This window comes from Colias eurytheme, chromosome 28, assembly GCF_061535395.1.
Source record: "Colias eurytheme isolate Ceu_HAF_F1 chromosome 28, ilColEury1 Martin Lab GWU primary, whole genome shotgun sequence".
Lineage (NCBI taxonomy): Eukaryota > Metazoa > Arthropoda > Insecta > Lepidoptera > Pieridae > Colias > Colias eurytheme.
In genome coordinates, this window is record NC_143007.1 from 5939717 (window position 1) to 5963516 (window position 23800).

The following is a 23800-nucleotide window of genomic DNA, read 5'->3' on the forward strand; positions in this document are numbered from 1 at the left end:
ATCTCTGTGTGAAAATCTCTGTGTGAAAATCTCTGTGTGAAAATCTCTGTGTGAAAATCTCTGTGTGAAAATCTGTACCTGATGGTCATATTTTACTAAACTATATGCTTATTTATAATGTCCAAACTCAAGTAGGTATATGAATTCATTCAGAAGTATCGTGAAATCGTGTCGTGGCCATAAGCACAGATGTAACGCTATGAAATATCATGTAGCTGTAGGAACGCTTGCAATGATTTTTTTTAAAGTATAGATACGTCACCCAGGCACGTTTTTTTATGTGATTTTATTTTTTTACGGGCCCTTGAAGTGGTGAACATACTGGGTAATTTTATCTTTCTTGGCATTTAATTCTTTTTTTATTCCATTCGAAGATCTAACGATAGTAAATGTTACCATACTGAATTGGCCTATCTTTCAGCTTAGCAAACAAAAAAAAAAAATCAAGCATCTAGCGCAACAATTGACGTCACCATGAGTGAAAATATCATCGTACTTGGCGATAGGTGAAAAACGTCATAACTCCGAAAATACGAAAAATCGCATAACATACATGGGGGTGATTCGGATAGGCCTCGAGGTCCTCTACCTCCCAGCTTCCGTTCATCACTACTTTGGGACACCCTGTATATTCGCGGCCCGCACGAAACAGATATTAGATGTAGAAAGAAACAAAACATAATAAACTCGGATGTAACAAATACAAAGTTCCTGAAATTTAATGTTTTACCTATTTGTAAAAAAAATACATCAACAAATGATTGTCAACATTGGTATTAACAAATACATAGTTAAAAAAAAACATAAACTGATTACAGATTATTATCATTGTTAATAATTATGACTTTTTGAATTGACAAAAGCCTTTGATTTTGTAAATGATGGCTTATTATTGGATAAGTGCGAAATGTAATCAATAGTTACCCTTCTATTACAAAACAGTGTATTAACTTGAACTATTTAACCTCAAACTTGAATCATAATCATGAAATAATTCCGTTTTCAATCGTCATTTGCGAATAATACATATGGTATACCACAAGGAAGTCTGTTAGGACCATTACTATTAATTCTAATTTGTATTAACGATGTATCGAATTATTCTTTATGCCAATAGAACGATTTATGAAAGAATGCAAGAAATGTACGCATAGATATTTAAAATATGCGAAAGTATTATGGCTATTTAGACTTCACGAATTTGACAATTTGCGTAAAGTCAGAACAACATCTGTCGGGTCAGCTAGTGACAGTAATATGATTGTAATTCGATTTTTTTTTGAGAAGGATATCTATCATAGTATTTTCTAGTGTTTGATTTTACGCAATTATTATTATTAGCGTGGTCTCCCCGTGACCATGCTCGCTGAAAAGTATGCGAAACATCGGGATAATAATATAATGAATAAATCGCGTTTAAAATCCGTTAAAATCTTTTATTTTTAAAAGGATATCTATCAATGCATCACAACTCACCCGTGAGCGGCGGCGGTAGAGCCGGTACGGCGGTATCGGCGCGGGGCGTGCCGGCCGTCGTGGCGCTTACCCACTCACTGAACGGGCCCGAACCGTTCGCGTTCAGTGCGCATATGCGGATCTAGAATATATTCGCGTTTATATTAAAAAATAACATAGAAGAAACTTTAGAAACATACAGAAAATAAATACTTATATATATGATTTCATTTCATAACAGAATTTAAAACAATATTAATTATAGTATCAAGAGTAGTACTAATAAACAGAAACAAACACTGCATTTGTTTGACAAATACCCATAACAATATCGTCTCATGAGGTTCCAAATAAAAATTATAGAAATAATAACAGTAATACTAGAAATAACTAGAGATATGACAAAACAAATTAATATTTCTATTGATTTGAATTCAAAAATACACATTACATTATCACAAGATATTCCAGGTCAATTCGCAAGTAAATCTAACCTGATAAGTAGCTGACGGTTCCAAATTAGTCAAATCCGCTCGTCTTGCATCAGCAGGTGTAGTCAACGAATCAGCTCGTCTTCTATTTGCCCCACTTGCCCCATTTGCCCCACTCCCACTAGTCTGTGCCCCACCACTTATAAGGCGATAGCGTATTTTGTACCCTGTGAGGGGACCACCGTGAGTACGAGCGGGTGGAGCTTCCCAACGCACTTGGATTGACTGAAAATATTATTAATAAATATAAACGTACTATAAAGCGCTAGATTCACATTTAAAAGATCGTCAAAATATTCCCGAAAGCGAAATAACTCACAATATGCAATTTCAAATATTAGTATTTATTGAAATTAACACCTTATTTCGTTGCAATAATGATAAAAGTTCATTGAATATGCTTTAGACAACGCCGCCTTATATGTATGTCGGAGAATTTAAATAATTCTCCATAATTAATTATAATTAGGTAGATATGTGAAATAATATTAAATAATGACTCAGTGCGCACACCTTGCGCGGTTGATGGTAGTACCGAGACTATATCATCGAGCTACTTACTCAAGGAATATAAACCATAGCATGGCCCGTAACCATGCATTTCATATCAATTCAATATCGACACTATGTTGTACACCATAGAGTTCATTGTAATAGGATAGCCACATAACAACTACTCTGTTATAATTATCTCACATGTATAGGCAGAGTTTTGCTTCGGACAATTTTTGAGAGTGATTATGAGTCTATTTGTTTAATGTTAATCAATGACGAAGTGTCATATTTTTATTTTTTGCAGTTTGAACAGTAATGAGTGTGTCTGTATTTGTGTTCGCTCAGCTGTGTGTGTACACGCCGGATCTGTTAGTATATAATGTGTGTGTATATGTATGTGATCGCACGACTGTGTCGATCGTGTGTCGATGTGTGACGATCACATACAGTTGAGCGAACACACAGTTGTGTGTGCCTGTGTACCGGCAGGTTATATACGCGTGTGTGTGTGTGTACTCACAGTATGCGAAGCAGACAGCGCAGTAACATTCCTGGGCGGCGCGGCGGGCGGCGCGGCCGGCGTGCGCACGGGCCGCTCCTGCGACGCGCCCCCCCCCGCGGCCGCGACCCGCACGCGGTACCGCCCGCCCGCGCGCAGCCCAGTGACTGTGCACCCGCTTGGGGAACACCACTCGCTCTGTTCGCGACCGCTTTCCGTCTGAACGGAACGGACGATGTAATACAAAATTTTTGTATGTACCCTCTTAAAAACTAACGGTCTTACTAATAAAATGTTACCCATTCGCTATGCAATGGATTAGTTATTGCAATAACCTATCTTGTTTTTATGATTGACGTTTCATGTGAGCAAGAGCAGGACACAGCTATGGTAGAAAATGGTAGAAATTTATCCATTGTTTAACTTTTTATTAGTAAGGTCGTAACAATAGAAAACATATGTAGCGGTTTGTGGGCTGGCAGAAAAACTTGAGTGAGTTTATCATCATTAATGTAAATTATAACTACAAATAACCCTCCACCACTTTCGAAAACATCGACCTAATTAAACAACATACGTTAAAAGTAAACAATACTTCTTGAAGAAGTACGATGTTCTCGTAAAACAATATCATTTCTCAATCTTACTTTTCTAGAACAACAACTCAATAACTTATTACTTTTATTAAAAAGACAAGCCACAATTTTCTGCCCGAAACCTCCAAATAATCATTATTATAAATAAGAAAAAGAAGCGGTCCCAATACGGTACCTAGCACTACTCCATATTCGTTGCAATGTTTTATATGTTTTTGATTGAAAATGAAACATAAAATCGTTTTCTATTTTCATGTAAATCGAAACTAATCGTAAAAAGTGCCAAATAGAAGTGCAAAATACGTATATTTCTAGTATTTGTATTATAATATGATGTGATACACTCTCTCAAAAGCTTTTGGCATGTCAAAAATATAGTATTTGTAAAAAATTACACTTATTACGGTTTGAACAAAAAGCAACAACTCACCTCAGTATAATAAACCGCGTATTTACTCGGTGGTGTTGCCGCGTCCACCGGCGGTGACCAACTCACTTTCACTGAGTGGGGCCCCGTGGCCTCAACCCGCACGTCCACGGGGGGCCCGTACAGAAGCTCTTCTGCTGGTGTTTTTACTTCTAACGGCTGTAAAATAGAAGTTTTCTGCATGTCATAATCGTAAAATCAGTGTTATTAGTGGGTTATGTAATGATTTGAGTTTTCTGCACGTCGTAATCATAAAATCAGTGTGTGAGTGGGAGGATTGTCACTGTGTGTAATAAAGAATGACATTATGAATAGTGTCCGAATGTTTATTAAATATCCCCTTGTCATTCAAATACAAATTAAGCAAATTAAGCTTAACAGTATTACTTTCATTTGAAACAATTACTAAGTGCTCAAACATTTTTTGGTCCTTCGAGTCGAATCTAAACCTAGCTCGTTGTAGAAATAATTCTGTAAAGTGCTAAATGTGTAATGTAACATGTTAATATCGAATTTCGTTTTATTAAATATGGAATAGTGTATATTTTGTTAAATATTATCTTACAACTACCACCCACATTGTAGTTTAAAATTATCTCCTACACACTTATCTCTCACACATTACCCCTGTTTTCCCTTACTTATCGAACAAATATAATGAATTTTTATTTATTTACATATATTATCATCCCAACTCACCTCAGTAGGCGGAGACACAGCATGTTCCGTGTACGCTCGTGCCGTAAATTCGTACTGTGTGTCCGGTTGTAGCGACGGTATGTTCATCTCGTGACGTGTGCCCGCGCCGCGGGATACACGCTCGCTAAAATATTGTAAGAGAAATTTAGGTTTCGACGGGTTTATAACATGAATTAAACGTGAAATTTTATATTTACTAATGCTGACGCTTCAAAAAAATTTATTCCAAAATAATGTAGCTTTCTAATTGTGACTTTCAATAACGGCTTTGTTATTAAAAGTTTTTATGATACAACAATTATAAAAATTAAAAACACTCTGCACTTAAAATTATTTGATCATGAACAGTAGTTAAAAAACTTCAACCAGGATAATAATTAAATATGTGATATAGTAAAAATAGTCATATTTTATAAATGGAACCTCGTGAAATACTTTTATAAAAAAAAAAATTTAAATCAAAATAAGTTTAAATTCAACTGCGAAGAACCTAGACAAAAAATCCTATATCAACTCACCGTTCACTCCCTTTGACCTTATAGAAAACAGCGTATCCAGTAATTTCCGCCATCTTTAATTCCGGCTCTTCCCAACTTAGCGTCACAAATCTGTGCTTCACAATAACCGCCCTTAAGTTCACAGGCGCAGAGACCACACTCGCGTTCCCCTCCCCCTCACTATCCATTCCTTTAGCAGCGTGAAATAAATCATTCGAAGTTAAATAATCGTATTCCAAATCCGGCCCTGATGTATATGCGGATGACGTTTCGCCTAGATCTAGATCTTCTGTGGGATCTATATCTAGGTCGGATGTAAGGAGACTGTTAAATATGTCATGCGGAGTGCTTGGAGGGTCGGGGGCTGAAAATTGTAAATAATGAGGGTCGAAATTAAAATTAAAAGTGCAAAAAAAACTAAAAAGGGATGAAACATAAATATAGGCGACATTAGAAAATAACAAAGGACATCACACATCTCTTGTTAATAACACATCGTTACTTGATCATTCAAGTTATAGATTTATTTTTCAACAAAGCAATGCAACATATTTTTATCCTGAAAAAAAAAACTGTTTAATTCGCAAAATCCACATTATAATTTCTAATAATTTTAAAATTAACTTGAGCATACGAAAATATTTTTAGAAATCATTCAAACCATCATCTGTTATCAAATTTTTCTACCCTTAAAATTTTGCAATGAAATCTATTATAAACAGCATTTCACACTATACACTTTGCAACATTACCATTTTCCGGCAACACCATCAATCTCAGCGCAGCCGTGCTGGTCCCGGCCGGTGATGTCGCGAAACATTGAAACACTCCCGCGTCCACCGGTAACACGCCTTGGATTCGCAGTGAACTACTGTAAGGGGCGTCGCAAGGTTCAGTGTTTGGTCCTTTGTTATTTTTTATTTATGTTTATGGGAAATTGTTGATTTTGATACATTAAAATTGTTAATATTGCTTGAGAATTACTTTTAAATTACGATTGATCTTAATTTATGAGATACATTGAAGGATTCATTAATTACAAATTATTACATAAATATTATATCTATGTCAAACCATCAAGATCTAATTTCACAACATTTTCATCTTCAAGTTGAGTTGAAGCTAAATTAATTTCATTTTAACTTTAAGGTTGATGTTCCGACCGTCCCTCCATACATTTTTGATTACCTCTAAACACTTAACACAGACACTATTTCTTTAAAACTAATCATTTTATCACTTCTCTATAATGAAATGTGTGCGCGTTCGACCTTTTTAATCAATAATTTACAATATTTACTTAGAAAAACAACAGTAAAATACCGGAAAAATTTGACACTTCTACAGTAGTGTGCGTGACTTTTGCCAAGCGAAACACGACATAAAGCACGACATCTAGCGCATAGACTATATACTTATTACAGATCTAGCGCGTCAATGTCTAAACGAAAGGCGATGTTTAGACATTGACGCGCTAGATGTCGTGCATTCGCGTTCGTTATCTTATGCATAATGAGCATAATTCTAATAAATCAAAGTTCTGTGTAAAAATTGAGTAATTTCATTTCCAATCGTTCAAAGAAAATAACAATAAAATAAAATAAAACTAATGACCTTAGAAACTATGTTTTTTTTTATTTATTACTCATTATTGTTCGTCCGTCGTAGGTCTGTAAACTGTATTGTACACTGAAGGTAAATGGTACTGTAGGTACTTTAGTTCGGCGTCGTCGCTCGTCGGCTTGATATAAAATTACATTCTTGATTTCATTGACACGCGCTATGATTTGCGCGCGGAATTTCTTGTGTTGTGAATTTATTTTTGTATGCTATGCATTTTAATTGATTCAAATTGCAATGTTTCTCTAGTATGCATTTGAGACTATATTGTAAATTGTAATAATTGATCGTGGGTATAGTAATTAATTATTCTAATAACGCAATTAGTAATATATGTATTTTCGGTGGGATTCAAAACAAAAAATTGGCCCGTGATTTTTATGAAATTTCACCACATTGCAAATCACATCAATCATAGTTCATACACATGTATGACGAAAGTGATTAGTATTGTGGCTAACATTGACTCATCAGTTCATCACTGAAACCAGTGATAAATCAGTACCTATATCATATTGTGTTTGAATATTTTTAAACAATGATATAAGTATACAATTATTATAAATCGGTAAACTATCAAAGTAATCACAAACTTGCAAACATTGGTAAAATGTCCAGTAGTTTATGAGCCTATTCATTACAATCAAACAAACAAAGTTTTCCTCTTTATAATATTAGTGTAGACAAACACTATGAATACGATCACGAATGCAAATTCGGGGATTTTCTAATTATTGCTAAATAATAATTGAATTCGTTTTGAAATACTCTATAATTTTTAGTGTATAAATAGACATTTATAATGTGGTGCTCATTTTTTTTGTACTGCTAACGCTATTGTAGGTACCTATTTTCGTTGTTTTATTTCAAGTGAACACGGCCATACAATTTTGTCACGAGCCGCCTATGATTGTAGGTACTTTTGTTAGGCTCCTTCGTCGTCCGCGTCGGCTCGAAAGTTCTTGATTTCATTGTCACGCGCTATGATTTGCGCGCGGATTTTCTTGTGTTGTGAATTTATTTTTGTATTATTATTATTTTTTATTTATTTTTTTATTTTATTGATTCAAATAAAATATTTCACTAGTATGCATTTGAGACTATATTGTATTATGTATAATTTATCGTAGGTATAGTTATTCTTATAACGCAGTTATATTTTCGGTGGGACAATTTGACCCGTGATTTTTCTGAAATATCACCACGTTGCAAATCACATCAATCATACACACGTATGACGAAAGTATAGTGGCTATAATTGACTGATCAGTTCATCACTGAAACCAGTGATAAATCAGTACATATATCATATTTTATTGTGTTTGAATATTTTTTAAACAACGATATATACAATATTATTATAAATCGGTAAACTACCAAAGTACTTCCGAATTTTCAGACAGACAAACAAGTAGTTTGAACACGCAGTTTTCTTATACTAGTAGCAAAAATCAAAACCATAATATTATGTTTCCCTACTATATTTTACTAAAAGTCGAGTGCGTCGAAATCGTAAATAATAATATGTTTTTCACCTTCCTGGTTATTTTCCCATAGTAAATAGTGTTTTAGGTTTGTTGTTGTAGGTAGGAATAATAATAATTATTCTTACATGTTGGTTATGAAATGTATATTGAAATAATTTACTTTTACAAATCATTAGTGATATAAGTTTTGAGTGAAAATGCTTGGATCAGCATAATATTATATGGTACTTCAAATACATGTTTTGATAAAAAAAACAATAGTGTAATAAAATAAAACTGCGTTTTATTGTAATCAATGTTGACAATTTTAAATTCCAAAATTATTGATCAATAAAATAGTTTACACCAACAAATATAACTTTTATTTTTATAACAATCGTTCATAATATAAACCGTAGCAGGTGGCGTTTTGAAGTTCTGTCTACTCATACAGAAAAATGGAAAACTTGTTTTTTTTGTAAACAATTTATTACTCATGTTGTTTGGCAACTCGAAGCGTGGTCGTCCGTCGTAGGTACTTTTGTTCGGCGTCGCGTCGTCGTCCGCGTCGGCTTGATATAAAACATTCTTGATTTCATTGACACGCGCTATGATTTGCGCGCGGAATTTCTTGTGTTGTGAATTTATTTTTGTATGCTATGCATTTTAATTGAATCAAATTGCAATATTTCTCTAGTATGCATTTGAGACTATATTGTAATAATTGATCGTGGGTAGGTATAGTAATTAATTATTCTAATAACGCAATTATATTTTCGGTGGGATTCAAAACAAAAAATTGGCCCGTGATTTTTATGAAATTTCACCACATTGCAAATTATATATTATACAATTACAATTACAATTATTATAAATCGGTAAACTATCAAAGTAATTACAAACTTGCAAAATATGCTTTTCCGAATTTTCACACAATTTTATTAGTTTGTTTTAGCAAAGTAGGTACCTATACCTATACGCTTACGTCGCGCGTCGCGTCGTCGAAAACGGTGCGCCCAGAAACAAACATACCTAATTCAGTTACAATCCTTTTTTTGTTCCGTAATTTATTGTATTTATTCTAATACGATTTTTTTTATTCGTCGGCCAGTTCTACTAGGTATAAAAAGATAAAATTGAAATATAATTATTGTAGCGACAGCCATATTATGTTACTATGTTTTCGTAAATATGTTTTTCACCTTCCTGGTTATTTTCACATAATCTTATCTTCTTCTTATATATAAAAATGAATCGCAAAATGTGTTGGTAAGCGCATAACTCGAGAACGGCTGAACCGATTTCGATCATTCTTTTTTTATTATATTCCTTGAAGTACGAGGATGGTTCTTATGTAGAGAAAACGTAAACATGTACCACGGGCGAAGCCGGGGCGGACCGCTAGTCTTATATATAAAAATGAATCGCAAAATGTGTTGGTAAGCGCATAACTCGAGAACGGCTGAACCGATTTCGATAATTCTTTTTTTATTATATCCCTTGAAGTACGAGGATGGTTCTTATAGCTAGAGAGCTAGTTAGTTTAGTTTTAGTGCAGTGGCAGTGTAAATGTTGTTGTTGAGGTTATGTAAATTTAACACTTTAGTTAACTACCAAGATATAAAGAAATGAGGATAGGACACAATAACTATTGGTTGAGGTATTTATAAACTCATAATATACTTTAAAAAAAATCACGTTTTAATAAATTTCTAGAATTAAATTAGAACAGCTGATTCAAAATAGCCTAAAAAATCTTAATAATAATAATTACGCTTCACAGCAAGAAGAAATGTACCATATGTACCCGCACAAAGTCGATATTGTGTTGCCTACCGTTCGACTCAATGGCTAGGGTTGTAACTACCTTTAATAATTATTACCAAACTAATAAACCGAGTGATGCGAAATAACCATAATTCTTTTAGAGTTTGATAAAATGATCAGGCAGGTATTTTCTTTAATCCTCTGAATTCTCGGTTACTAAATTGTATCGTTGAAATTATTCTTAATCGCGTAAATTTAATAAATAATCATATGGAAAACACTTTTCATTTGTTTTTTTACTTTCACGCCCAACTACTATACAATAATTACGTTGTTTCGGTATTTTGACGAGAAAACGCAGGAAACATCCGTTGTATCATTTTAGATAGATTGTATATTTTGTATCTGTAGAATTGAAATCAAAGCTATGTATATGTTGTCTCCATTCTTTTCTTATCGGATTGTTGATCCCAATGCGAATGCGTCACTTAAATTTTATAAAAGACAATTAAGAACATCAAAAATAAAGTGATACGTAAATATTTCACAGTGCAATATATTATGTAATTAATAATAATTATATATTTATGAAAAAATAATTACATCAGATTTAATAATAGCAATTGTTTTGAATGTACATAATATGAATAAATGATTACATCATAATAGTAATAATCACAATTGTTTTATTTCCCATTTGTTGCAACCCTAGCATATTTTCATGTAGCAGCAGAAGTACCTACACTGGCGGCGCGGCGGCATCGTGCGACATCAAAGGCATTGCCTTACTAGGTAAGTTTATAATGACTCATTTCTTTTATTATATAATTTACGTTTTACTTTTACAGAATCCGATTCAATGGATTATGAAGACGAGTCACACAACGCCATACGATAGTGATGATGAATGAACATTTCAATAAATGCATGCGTGTTTTTTTATGTTGTTTTGTAATTGTTAATTGTTTCTTAAATAAAGAAATAAACTAAATATTTAAATGATGATTTGTTATTTGCAACACAACTTTATATTTGAGATTCTTTACAAATGTATATTTAGTTTTGTATCATCAAATTTATAAATTTTATTCCATAGTTTTCAAAATTAAATGTAAATGACCATAAAAACATTAATAAAGTAAATCATTGATGTAAGGTCAGGGAACGTAATACATATATACATCTGACCATGTAGAAGCTAAGTCTTGTTGACTGCTGAAGTCTGTAAAGTTTTGTTGTCTGCTGAAGTCTGTACGCAATGAAAATGTCTGCCGTTTCGAAAATAAGTTTTTAAGACCCTAATAAATAAAATATATGAATGGCAGATCTGGTCAAATACTTTCAAAATTGTATTTTTTTCAGCACTTTCATAAGTGTCTGCCAGAATGTTATCCGCGTGATAATGGTCTGCCATTGTTATTTTCCGATAGTAATAATAATCTATTTTCAAATATCAAAATGGCAGACGTGGTCAAATGGTTTCAAAGTTCGCCAAAAATTTCCACCTGTCTTACCTAAGCGCGCGCCCCGTCCACCACTCTGGGCTTAGTGACTCCTCATCTCATGTATAGTAGGTATAGGGGAATCAACACACAAAAATCCAGGTCTGGTCAAATACATACAGGTAGCTTTGCGCTAGCTCTCTAGCTATTACTTCTTATGGAGAGAAAACGTAAACATGTACCACGGGCGAAGCCGGGGCGGACCGCTAGTAAATAATAAAATAATAAATAGTGTATTAGATTTGTTATTGTATCTTGTATACCTACGAATAATTATTCTTACGTCTTGTTGGGAAATGTTCAAATACCTACCTATTGAAATAATTTACTGTTACAAATCATTAGTGTTATTAGTTTTGAGTGAATAGGCATGGATCAGAAATTCAGAATATAATATGCTACTAACTACTCAAATACATACATGTTTACACAACAAACACCACTGACCTCTATAACTATAAGTTATAGAGGTCAGTGACCGTCAGTGACAAACACTATGGATACCTACGCTCGCGAATGCAAATTCGGTGATTTACTAATTATTGATACCTAGTCATTGAATTCGTTTTGAAATAGCCTGTACTTTGTAATTTTTAGTGTTATAGACATTTATAAAATGTGGTGCTCATTTTTTTGTAATAAATCATCCCGAACGCTATTGTATTTTCGTTGTTTTATTTCAAGTGAACACCTATACAATTTTGTCACGAGCCGCCTCTGGCCTCTGGGTGAAATAAACAAGTCAAATGATTTTTGTTCTAATTGTATTTTGGTAGTAGTTTGTTTAGAATTTACATTACCATTGTTTAATTTTTATTTTGTATTTGCAGTAAAATAAAAAGATGAAAAACTTCATTAGGTATATTGTACGACACCTCACTCTGAATCGCGCTAGCGAAATTTTTTCGTTACAGAGCACATATATACAACTTTCGGACAATCTTCATTGAGGCCGGCCGGCAAATCGAGTATGTCGAGAAACTTCACTTATTCGATGGAGGTATTCTACCTTCCTTCCTCCACAGTTGTGGGACCCCGACGTGCATTGAACACGCAGCTTTCTGATACTAGTAGCTAAAATCAAAACCACAGATATGTCTGTGATCAAAACCATAATAATATTTTTACCTATTATTTTACTAAAAGTCGAGTGCATCGAAATCGTAAATATGTTTTTCACCTTCCTGGTTTTTTTTCCATAGTAAATAGTGTTTTTGATTTGTTGTTGTATGAATAATTATTCTTACTTGTTGGTTATGAAATGTATTTTGAAATAATTTACTTTTACAAATCATTAGTGATATTAGTTTTGAGTGAAAATGCTTGGATCAGCATAATATCATATTTGCTACTTCAAATACATGTTTTGATAAAAAAAAAACAATAGTGTAATGTAGGTAATAAAATAAAACTGCGTTTTATTGTAGGTAATCAATTTTGACATTATTTATTTCCCAAAATTACAATAAAATAGTTTACGCCAACAAATATAACTTTTATTTTTATAACAATCCTACTTCCTACTAATGCGAAAGTTCATACATGTTTCAAAAGAAAAACTTTTACTTTTACTATTATTTCAATTTATCCGGTTTAATTAAGACTTAATATTGATACATATGATCATTATAAATACAAATAGGAATTAACAATATAACGAATACGTGGCACAACTAAAATTTTACCGATACCACCCGTGGTCATTCTCCTTTGTGGGTCATTTGTAACAGGATGGCGGTTCTACAGCGAAAAAAGAAAAATGATGGTCAGAACGCTGATACCGGATACCTTAAGATACTGTAATATAAAATATTACTAGATTAGATAAAATATTATAGGTAGTATCTTCACCGTGTGTGACGCGCTTTACATTCACGCCATCTAGAGTTAAATCTTTATCATTTTTGTATACGTCTGTGTGTGTAAACGACCCTGTATGCAATGACAGATGTTAAAACGCATAATTTTACCGAATTGGGTGGATTTTAAGGCAATGATATAACATATTTCAATAAAATATAATATTCAGTAACCGCCATGACTATTCCTAGGTTTGATGACTATTCCAATTACGCAAAAACTCAAATAAACTAGAAATGTAGAATTCAGCGCCATCTAGCGGGATATTGGCTGGGAACAGATCGTTGCAATCACCTTAAAACAAAAATCTCAGATTCTATTAAACGTGTTTACGGTAAATCAGGATCTAATTGACATTTCCTTCAGTATTTTTTTTACAATTTTAAATGTATTGTTTTTCACAAACTTTCTTACCCATCAACCATAGCAATATCATGGTTATTCGGCGACAATGGTTCTCCATCCTTCAGCCACGTGACCTTGGGCGGGGGTTTGCCTTTCACCTCGCAGGCCAAGCGCGAGTCGCCGCGTTTACGCGCACGAACTATATCACCTTCCGGTAATGTTACTCGGGGGACACTCTGGAATTGTTTGTTTTGTATATAGCTAAGAAAAGATTAGATAGGGAATGAGAAATAATGGTTGCGTGTTGAATTTTGTGTATCATATCAATTTATTAAGGTATAAATAAGGTAAGAAATTAGGGATAACGTGTGGAGATAGTTTGTAGGTGTAGTTTTGTGTCAGGTGTAAGTAGATAAATTAGATGATTATGTATTGTAATTAATAATTTAGATGATGTAATTCGGAAAAAACGTGAGTAGGTGTTCGATTGAAAAGTTGTAGGTATAACGCTGTAGTTATATGTCTCAAGAGTTGTATATTTGAAAAGATGTAGGTGTTAATCTGTTGTTGTATCTTAAGTTGGTGTATGTCTTACGTGTTTGAGTAGGTATGTTCGTTTAAGTAGGTGTATGTTTGTGTATGTTTGAGTAGATGTGCTCACCATAACGTGCAGCTGCGTGGAGTGGTCGGCGGAGTCGAGCCGGTTGTGCGCGCGGCACGTGTATGTGCCCGCGTCCAGCGCACGCGCCCCCTGCACGCGTAGAGATCCACCGCCCACTAGGTAGAAACGGGAGTCTAGGTCGCTAGAAATGAATAATTCAATGAATAAATGAATGAATGAAGTCTTTTTTGCATATGAACCAAGCAACTTCATCAGCCAAAGGGGTGTAATGGCAACATTTAGGGTACGCGCAGACAGAGAGCGTTCTGCGTTCCGCGTTCTACGTTCTGCGTTCCGCGTTCTTTGTAATGTGAAGGATCTATAGCGCCGGCGCACACAGAACGCAGTTAGACCGCGGCGGTCATTCGGAACGCTTGCGTTCTCGCGTTCTCTGTACAGAATTACAAAGAACTCGCGTTCTCGCTATGGCTGGTCCGTCTTCTCCAATTGGTATCTTGTTTTTCTATTTCAGATTTAACATAGTCATGTAACTCATTGAAGCTATTTATTGACATTCGAAAATAAATATAAAATCTCTCTTCATCTTGAAGCAGCTCAGGCATAAGAATACTAAATTCTCCCATATCATCTCGTTTCGTGTTGATAGGGTGTACCCAACATTTTCTACTTTTTTTTGACTCCTCTAGACTCCACAAAAGCAAGGCTTCATCTGAGAGACATGTTTCACGTGCGGAGAGTTACGAAATATGTAGAACGCAAAAGTCTTGAACGGCTCCTGTGTGCGCTAGAACGCAGAACGCAGAACTGACGAACGCAGAACGCAGAACGCGGAACGCAGAACGCTGTATGTCTGCGCGTAGCCTTAAGTAGTATTTCTTCTCAAATGAGATACAAAAAAGGAAATGAAGGAATTAATGCATTAAGTTTTTATTGTAGATGACCTAACATCATCAGCAGAAGGGATATTATGACAAAATTATAATTAACATACAATTAACATCATTTAATTATTATTCAAACATCAGATAAAAAAAGCTATCAACTCACTTGAGGTCGATAGCGACACCGTTATTGAGCCAAATCATTTCAGGTTTGGGGTTGCCGATGGCTGCACAGTCAAACGTCACAGATGCTCCTAAAATAAATATGAGAAATTAAATAAAAAACGAACGTTAGTGCCGAGCACATGTGTCAGAAGTGAAACTTCTTTGACAATATTCCAAGATACCAAAATCGTCGCCTTCCATGACGTGGCGATATTTGCCATGACACGACCTGGATATTTTACTCTCAATGCGCCTAAAGAAGTTTACTTCAGAAACATTTTTAGTTGCGAATTTCACTTAACATACCTTCCATGACAGTAACTGGTTGAGGTGTGGCTATAAATCGCGGCGCCGCTTCTAGATTCGCTATCTCGCTGTTAACACGTAGTTCTATTTCTGGACCCGTTCTGATAATAACATAATATTTTGTTTTATAATCAATGGGCGGACTTTTTAATATAATGAATACCATAATGCAGACCATATTGATGTTGAGAATCGTTCTGATAATTATGATGCTAATGTAAATGATGTTAATAATGAAAGAAAGAAAGAAGAGAGAAAATACATTTATTTGCACCGTTAACATATAAATACAGATTTTATAACAATAAAATAATTAAATTAACAGAGTACAATATGGATATATTCATTCAGTGCTTTGAGAATCTAAGGACATTGACGAAACTTATTGACACTATAAATGATAATATTGCTGATAATGACGCTAATGTTAATCATGTTGATAATAAAGTTGCAGATTGTGTTGTTAATATTAATGCTTCTAATTAAAATGCTGCTGATACTAATGCTATTGTAAATGCTGTAAATGATATTGGTGCTGCTGTTAAATATGATAATGTTAAAACTGTCGATAATAATGTTGCAGATTGTTTTATTAATATTTATGCTGATGAAAATGCTATTAATAATAAAGCTGTTGATAATAATGCCGCTGAGGATATTGCTGCTGATAACGAAGATAGTTACAAAAATAATTATGATACTAAATGTAATCAAGCGCTGTATAGCGAGTCGGCTCGACTGCTGGTATGTAAACCACTGATGCAAACGGTCTGATTCCTTGATAGCTTTGTAGCGGTGGAGTTCATTTCTAGCAGTCATAATAAATTGTATTATGTGACATAATTTTTAGTTATTAATTGTTACTAATAAAATGAGTCCTGGTTACTTGAATAAATGAATGAATTATTATTATTATTATAAATACATAAACTACACCACCCACCTCACATCCCTTCTCCCCGCCAGCCCCACCTGACATCTATACAGGGCCGCATCATGCGCCCGCGCCGGCTCGAGCTCAAGCGCGCCGCTCGGTGTGAGCGACACGCGTGCGGCCTCCATGCGGAGCGGCTGGCCGTTTTTTAGCCATGTTACCTGCAAATGGATAGATAAAATGATAAATTGTACTGTACTGTACTTTTTTTTTAATCTACTGGACTGTGTTCTGTAATAAAACAGGACAAAACCGAAGTAAAATGAATATATTAAATCACTTGTGCGTGCAAAAATTTTTGACAGAGGGTGATTGTATAGCAATTTTGGTTGGCAAAATTGGTTGAGTGATAGTAGGCATTAAAAAAATAAAAAAAATCCTCGACTAATGTTAATTAATGGAAATGGAATGCATGAAACGCTCCAACAATTACGTATTTATAGTCTTATAATTAGAATTATTTGTAAACTACTATTTACTACTAATGTTAATTCTAAGTTAATTTTGAATTGTTTAAATTATGTATCTAGTTGGTAAGCCTTTTTTAAATAAATAAATAAATTTTCTATAATAATATCTTCGTGTAAGCCGTTCCCGCACGGCCACGCGCTGGGCCAGCCCGAGCCCGCACGGTCACTACACTTACATTGAGCTTCAACACCGGCGGCTGTGCATACAATCTCGCGGCCCCATACACACGTCGCTCCGGTGGCGCTGCACTAGCTGGGGCTGGCAGCACCCGCACGGCCACGCGCGGGGCCAGCTTGAGCCCGCACGGGAGTAACGCGCTTGCGCCGAGTACAGTGGATACTACACGCGGGCCCTCGAGGAGCTCGGGTATTTCTGTTGCGAAATTACACAAATTTTCTTTAAAAAAATAATATAAAAGTAATTAAATGACAAGCGAGTCGCTTCCAGTAGCTACGAAGTTACAAAGATAACATCTGAATGAAATTTCCAAAAAAATTAACTTCAGAAGCAAGTGATAAAAGAAATCAAAGACATAACATGAACATGCATGTACTCGTAATAGGTACATATAGTTGAAATTTATTTCAATAAAAAAATAGGTATTATTTCAATTTCCAATAACAACAATACAATAGATCCACACAAACGTGTATATCCTAAACATATATTTACTTCTTCTACCACGTTTCCTATAACAACTTTGCCTTACCAGCTAAAAACAGCGTCGCCACTCTCGACACCACAGTGCCGACTCCCTCCACCGTCGCCACACATTGGTACTGTCCAGCTAAAGCTGCTGTCATACTTTCGATTACCAGCGACCCGTTTGACAGTTGCTTTCTGTAATAATCGATATAGACGCATATTTTTACCCCAACCACAGAATACATAATAGTAGCTAAACGGTAACTGAATATATTTAAACTCAAGAAAGCCTACACGCTAGGAAAAAAGCACAGCCTAATCTTGAAGTGATCATGCATCATAATATATATTAAAGACTAGCTTTCTCCCCACGGCTTCGCTTGCAGTGTGCAAAACTTAACACATTTTATAATAAAACCTTCCCTCAAGAACCACGCTATCCATTGACAGACGTGCTATCCAAACAGCATTGCATGTTTTCTTTAAGCGCGTTGAGACCAATATAACAATACCGTCACATCATGGAGTAAGGCGACGGTTTTGAATCTTGCCAAAGAAGTTTAACTTCTGACACGTGTGCTCAACAACACGCTCTTTTTTTTATTGTAGGTACTGTGTGGATTAATAAACTATCTTTCAAATCAAACACATTCCTAAGTTTATTAGCGCATACATCATTCTAACAGACATTTGACAAGATGATTGAATATGCTAAATTAATTAAACTGCACAGCAAAACCCAGATGCAATAATTATGTCTGTACTTAGCATCTACTGATAATGTTCGTATTTTAAACACTATCTTTCCTTCAAATATCGGTGTCATACCTGAGGCTATCAGTGTGCGATATAGTATGATCGCGCGTGGGTGCAGCAGCAGTGCTGTGCCGCCACGCGAGGCGGGCCTGCGCGGGCGCAGCGCACGCGAGCACCCACCGCTCACCCTCACCGACCACGCCATCTAGCGGCTCTGATGTTAGCTTGAACATGCTGTCTTTGTCGCCGCCTGGAAGAATATTATATTGTGTTTAACTGTAGAAGATGTATTTATTCGTATATCGTATATGTATAATAAAAAGAACGCAGCTTTCATCTCTTATGAATTCTGTTTTAAAAAGTCTCTTTTCTTGTCTTGAATAATTGAAAACATAATTATACACATTCTAAATACATCGTTTCAAGAGATAAAGTTAAGTGGCAAGCACTCGATAACTTATGACTTAATTTAATAATATGTATCGAATAAATTGATAAATCGAAATCGAAATACATAATAGATAAAGATTAACTGAACGTATTCAATCACAAGTAGGTATCCTAATCTGTCCACCCACTCACAAACTTTCGCGAAATAAATTAGCGCGAATTGTAGAGGGATGTAAAACAAAGTAACTTTTATTTGGAAACAATTTTTCCTATAAAAGCGAAACCATCCAGAAGCGATCATTCACACCACAAAACATATGCATATTAAAAGTCGAACAATATTTCGGTACCGCCAACTTCACATTACTCATACATAATTTGGACCTTAATCCAAAGGCCATAAGTTTGAATTTCCCTGAACACAGATCGATCTAAACTTTGGTCCCTCGAGTCGGATGAGGCCACTGATATTAACTCCTCGCTTATATATTCCATGCATACACAAGTCAACTGTTTAGCAGTGACACAGATCTAACTATACTGGATGGTGCTGGTCTGCGTGCCTTTAAAGTGGTGATATGCTCTTATTTGTTTTTTACATGCAAGTATGAGAAGTGTAAAGTTATGTTTTCGCAAATAGACTGACCTTCAGTTAATCATAAAGCACAATATTTATTTATATTATTACTTGGTTGTATGTATTAGTTACTTGTTGTTGTATTTCGTTACGGGAGTTCTGATTATTGAGAAATAACTTTTAACAAATCTCTTCCTGTAACTAGTCACGAGACAAAGAAGATAAAACGTGCAAAATTTCAATTGCTGGCAGACATTTAAAAATACCATTGTAACAAGCACAAAGACGATATTAAAAACCACCATGTTGTCACAATTTACCAAACTAATTATCACATACCTACGCACATACATTAAAATCCTATAACCTCAAAATCCATGTTTACAAGCCATCTAGTTACCTAAATAATTTGTGGTTTGCTCAACACAGATCGTTGTTCTTATTATTTACTACCTATTCCGTCTAGATCCACTTAGGAATTCTCCTAATGACCGTACAGATTACAGACCATTGCCTAACTATATGTATGACGTAGTTGAACCACGGATTACTACATATTTATTTATTTATTCCTTATTGTACGTAATATACCAAACATAAATAAGCTATACTATAATTATTAGATATAATGAAAACACACGGCACTAAAAGGCGTTATTGCTCAAAAGCAATCTCTTCCAGGCAACCCTGATTGGTAAGGAATGTATGGTAGAACGCGACTTGGCGCAAATTCAATAAATAAATTAAGTTATTTAGTACGTAACTTAAACTAGAACATTTATTTATCCAAATATGAATACCTACTTTTAGATTTACTTAATACTTTTACAAGCGTTTTTAAATCGTAATAATACATGGAAAGTAGGTACATTTAATACGGAGGAGAAGTCGAGCCGGCAAGAAACTCTGTAGCTGCTATTTAACATTTTAATTTTATATTACTGAAAATGTTTTCTTCTTTTTATTAATTTTTTAAATTCAATGCAAATGATTACTTATTTATTTATACCTCAAAAGTAATCCTTTCAAACAAAAAATCACCAACTATATACTTAGGTACCTAATAAAAAAGAATCGCGAAAGGTGCTAAGCGCAAATCTCAAAAACAGCTGAACCGATTTCGTTAATTCTAATTCTTTGGAATATTACCTTATTAAGACGATACACAAAAAAAAATCCACTGCTTGGCGGGCGGAGTCTAATAGCTCGCTATCGCGAACGCGGGTGTGCGCGAAGTCATTCTTGCATACTCGCCGCGCTGCCGCTGGCCGACTCGGGACAAACATGTATGGAGTCGTCATACAGTTATAATATTGTTATACATATATTTAATTGTTGATTTATTGGTTTTATTTTCTTGCTTATAAACACAAAATTATCTTCTTTTTAACAACTACTTAGACATTATTAATAATTATTAATTATTATTATTTCGTAATGTTTACTTTATTACAAAATAATACAGGTTATAAATAATCTTTAAAATAACAAAAAATATTGTTACTCTGAAAAAATGAAATGGTACCTAATTACGCGGACTACTGAATTGATTTAGATAGAATTTGATGCTGACGTAGATATTACATCATGCCCAGAAATGAAAGGTACTATTTCTGAAAGAAGTTATAAACCCTAATTCTTCTCAGTCAAAGTCAAGAGTGGAAGATATCGCTAATACAGTAAAACTGATGCGAAACTTTGGATGTTAATTTGTATATTTTTTTGTTAGTTGTTACTTAATCACGTCAAGACTACATTACCAATTTTGATAAAATATAGCTAATTGCCTGGATTTACACATAGGATACTTTTTATCCGAACTGAACACTTCTGTGGGATAAAACAGGATTCACGATATAACCTAATTCCACGCGGGCAAAGCCGCGGTCGGAATGATATTTTTTTAAATAAAAAAATTGTTTTAAAAAAAACACAAAATATATTGACGCATGTATTTATTTTTTGCACTCTATTATAATTGTAATTATTCATTACAAATAATCAAAATAAAATAGCCAGAACAAAGTTAGGCCCTGGTAGGGTAGGTAGGCAGGTACAGCAATGTGAGACGAACACTGGCTTATTTATACCAATAATAATGTATTATAAACATTAAATTAAGTTTACAACAAAAATACATAATATTAGCTAATGTGAAAACGAATCAACCAATCATCCCACAACAATGAAATGTGCACACAAATATTCATCCAAATCGGTTCATGTGATTAGGAGGAGTGACTGCAGCGCCATCTTCCGGGCCCAATTGTGTTTCCAGATCACCCAGGAACTCAATTTAATATACTTACACAAAATTTTTCGAAATGAAAACTCACATTACTATGTAAATATGAATATAAACCTGTTTTAGTACTAAGCAATTTCCCGCACAGGTGTAGTAAGTATAAATGAAATAAATATCAACATCAAATTCTTTATACAACATACTTATCTACCACCTACTAAGAAATGTAATTCTTGAAATTTTTTCGTATTTTTTTAAATATAATACTACTCCAATGAGCTCCTGTTCTATATTACGGCCACCATACTTCCACTAAGTTCACCATGATTTTTTATTTCTTTGCACTTTGTTGCTTTTTGCTAAAAATGGAATCATGCGATAAAACCAGTAGAACGTTGATAACATACATTTTTGACTGAATAAAGGTACTTACGAAGGAGTGGGTTCACATTGTGAACAATCAGTGGGTTTATTTTCCTTCTGGATTCCGGATTTCTGAAAAGATTATCTATGCTATAAATGAAAAAAATCTTACACATTCGTTATGTACTTAAAACAGGGGTACATATCAAACATCGTCTATAATACAATTATCATCAAATTTAAAATAAAACCAACTTACTTCATTAATTTGTTCCAATTGTAAGCATTCTTTTTCCTCCAACCTTTATGTTTCTTCTTCTTATTTTCTTTATTGTCCCCATTTGTCTCATTTTGTCTTATTGTGTTGTCACCCTTTTTTACGATGGCGCGAGCGACACAAGTTCCCCGTGTGACGGCCGTAGCGGGAATGACTCGTGCAGCGATCGGGGTAGGAAGGTACAGGGCGGCTCTCGCTATATTGGCTGGTCGCGCGCTAATTTCAAGTATTTCTTGTTTATTTCAAAACCATCGCATATTTCAAAATTCTAAATCGGTAGACGTATAGTTTGTATGTTTTATAGTTAATATCCAAAAAGTCGTAACTTTACGTTTGTTATTTTGAAGATGCCAGAGATTAAAAAAAAATAACAATGAGAACTTTGTATTTTTTTTCTATCGAGAAAATATCATGGAATCATGTTTCTAAAACGGTAGACGTATTGTGTTACTATTGAACTTTCTTGTCAAGAATTTTCATCACGACAACTTTAATAATATAAAAATTACGAAGGTTTAAAAAGGGCCGTAAATGTTAGAAAAATTAATTCATCACCTTAAGAGAAAACATAAACATGTACCACGAGCGAAGCCGGGGCGGACCGCTCCTTTCAAATAAAAAAACACACACATTCCAAAGTTTATTAGCGCATACAACATTATAACAGACATTTGACAAGATAATAGATACAAGACATCATTATTGAATATGCTACATTAATCTAAACTGCACAGCAAAACCCAGACGCAATAACTAGGTCAGTACTTAGCATCAACTGATTATATTGAAGTGACGTTAATAATTAAGGACAGCTTTGTAGAATATTAATATCTGTTTTCAGTCCTTGGTATCTAGAAAAAATATTATATATAATAATTCAGACTGTAATCGTGTTTCATTTGCTAAATTTAAATAAGACTCTTATTTACTAAATTTCTGCCCGCGGCTTCGCTCATGTTTTCAAAGAAAAACCCTTCAAGAGGAGAGTGAACAGGTACATTCTAGGGAAGCACGCTCCATGTTAGGCCACATCTCAGCTTACCATCAGGCGAGATTGTGGCCAAGCGCTCGCAGCATAAAAAAAAACCCGCATAGTTCATGTGGAATTTCCGTTGACTTAGTCTTATTCTGGGTCTTCAGCTACCTACATACCAAATTTCATTATAATCGATTCAGTAGTATTTGCGTCAAAGAGTATCCATCCATCCCCACAAACTTTCGCATTTATAATATTAGTATTATTCATTTCAAATAAACTATAACCAGCTATATTTTCTTTTTGATTTATTATAAAACTAGCTTACCGCCCGCGGCTTCGCCCGCTTTATCTAAAACCTAATAAGTTATATACTAAAACCTTCCTCTTGAATCACTCTATCTATTAAAAAAAACCGCATCAAAATCCGTTGCATAGTTTTAAAGATTTTAGCATACAAAGGCACATAGGGA

General features: G+C 34.4%; 1 protein-coding gene and 1 long non-coding RNA gene across 2 annotated transcripts in view; both read right to left on the bottom strand.

The window, feature by feature from the left end:
* fra (neogenin protein frazzled) overlaps window positions 1-23800 on the bottom strand; it is a 108359-nt gene that overhangs the window by 17357 nt on the left and 67202 nt on the right. Inside the window, exons 2-16 of the mRNA XM_090117413.1 lie at window positions 18572-18749; window positions 17808-17938; window positions 17274-17470; window positions 16637-16788; window positions 15694-15794; window positions 15389-15476; window positions 14381-14522; window positions 13789-13955; window positions 5912-6030; window positions 5181-5523; window positions 4663-4786; window positions 3967-4122; window positions 2962-3159; window positions 1950-2171; window positions 1477-1597 (exon numbers count right to left, since the gene is read on the bottom strand). Coding sequence (XP_089973539.1) covers window positions 1477-1597; window positions 1950-2171; window positions 2962-3159; window positions 3967-4122; window positions 4663-4786; window positions 5181-5523; window positions 5912-6030; window positions 13789-13955; window positions 14381-14522; window positions 15389-15476; window positions 15694-15794; window positions 16637-16788; window positions 17274-17470; window positions 17808-17938; window positions 18572-18749 — 2439 coding nt within the window. The remainder of the gene's footprint in view (window positions 1-1476; window positions 1598-1949; window positions 2172-2961; window positions 3160-3966; window positions 4123-4662; window positions 4787-5180; window positions 5524-5911; window positions 6031-13788; window positions 13956-14380; window positions 14523-15388; window positions 15477-15693; window positions 15795-16636; window positions 16789-17273; window positions 17471-17807; window positions 17939-18571; window positions 18750-23800) is intronic.
* On the bottom strand, window positions 22003-22906 carry LOC149896686 (uncharacterized). Its single transcript, XR_016458322.1, has 3 exons — window positions 22334-22906; window positions 22145-22206; window positions 22003-22070 (listed from the first exon to the last, which is right to left on the bottom strand). It is a non-coding gene; the product is annotated as an uncharacterized LOC149896686 (long non-coding RNA).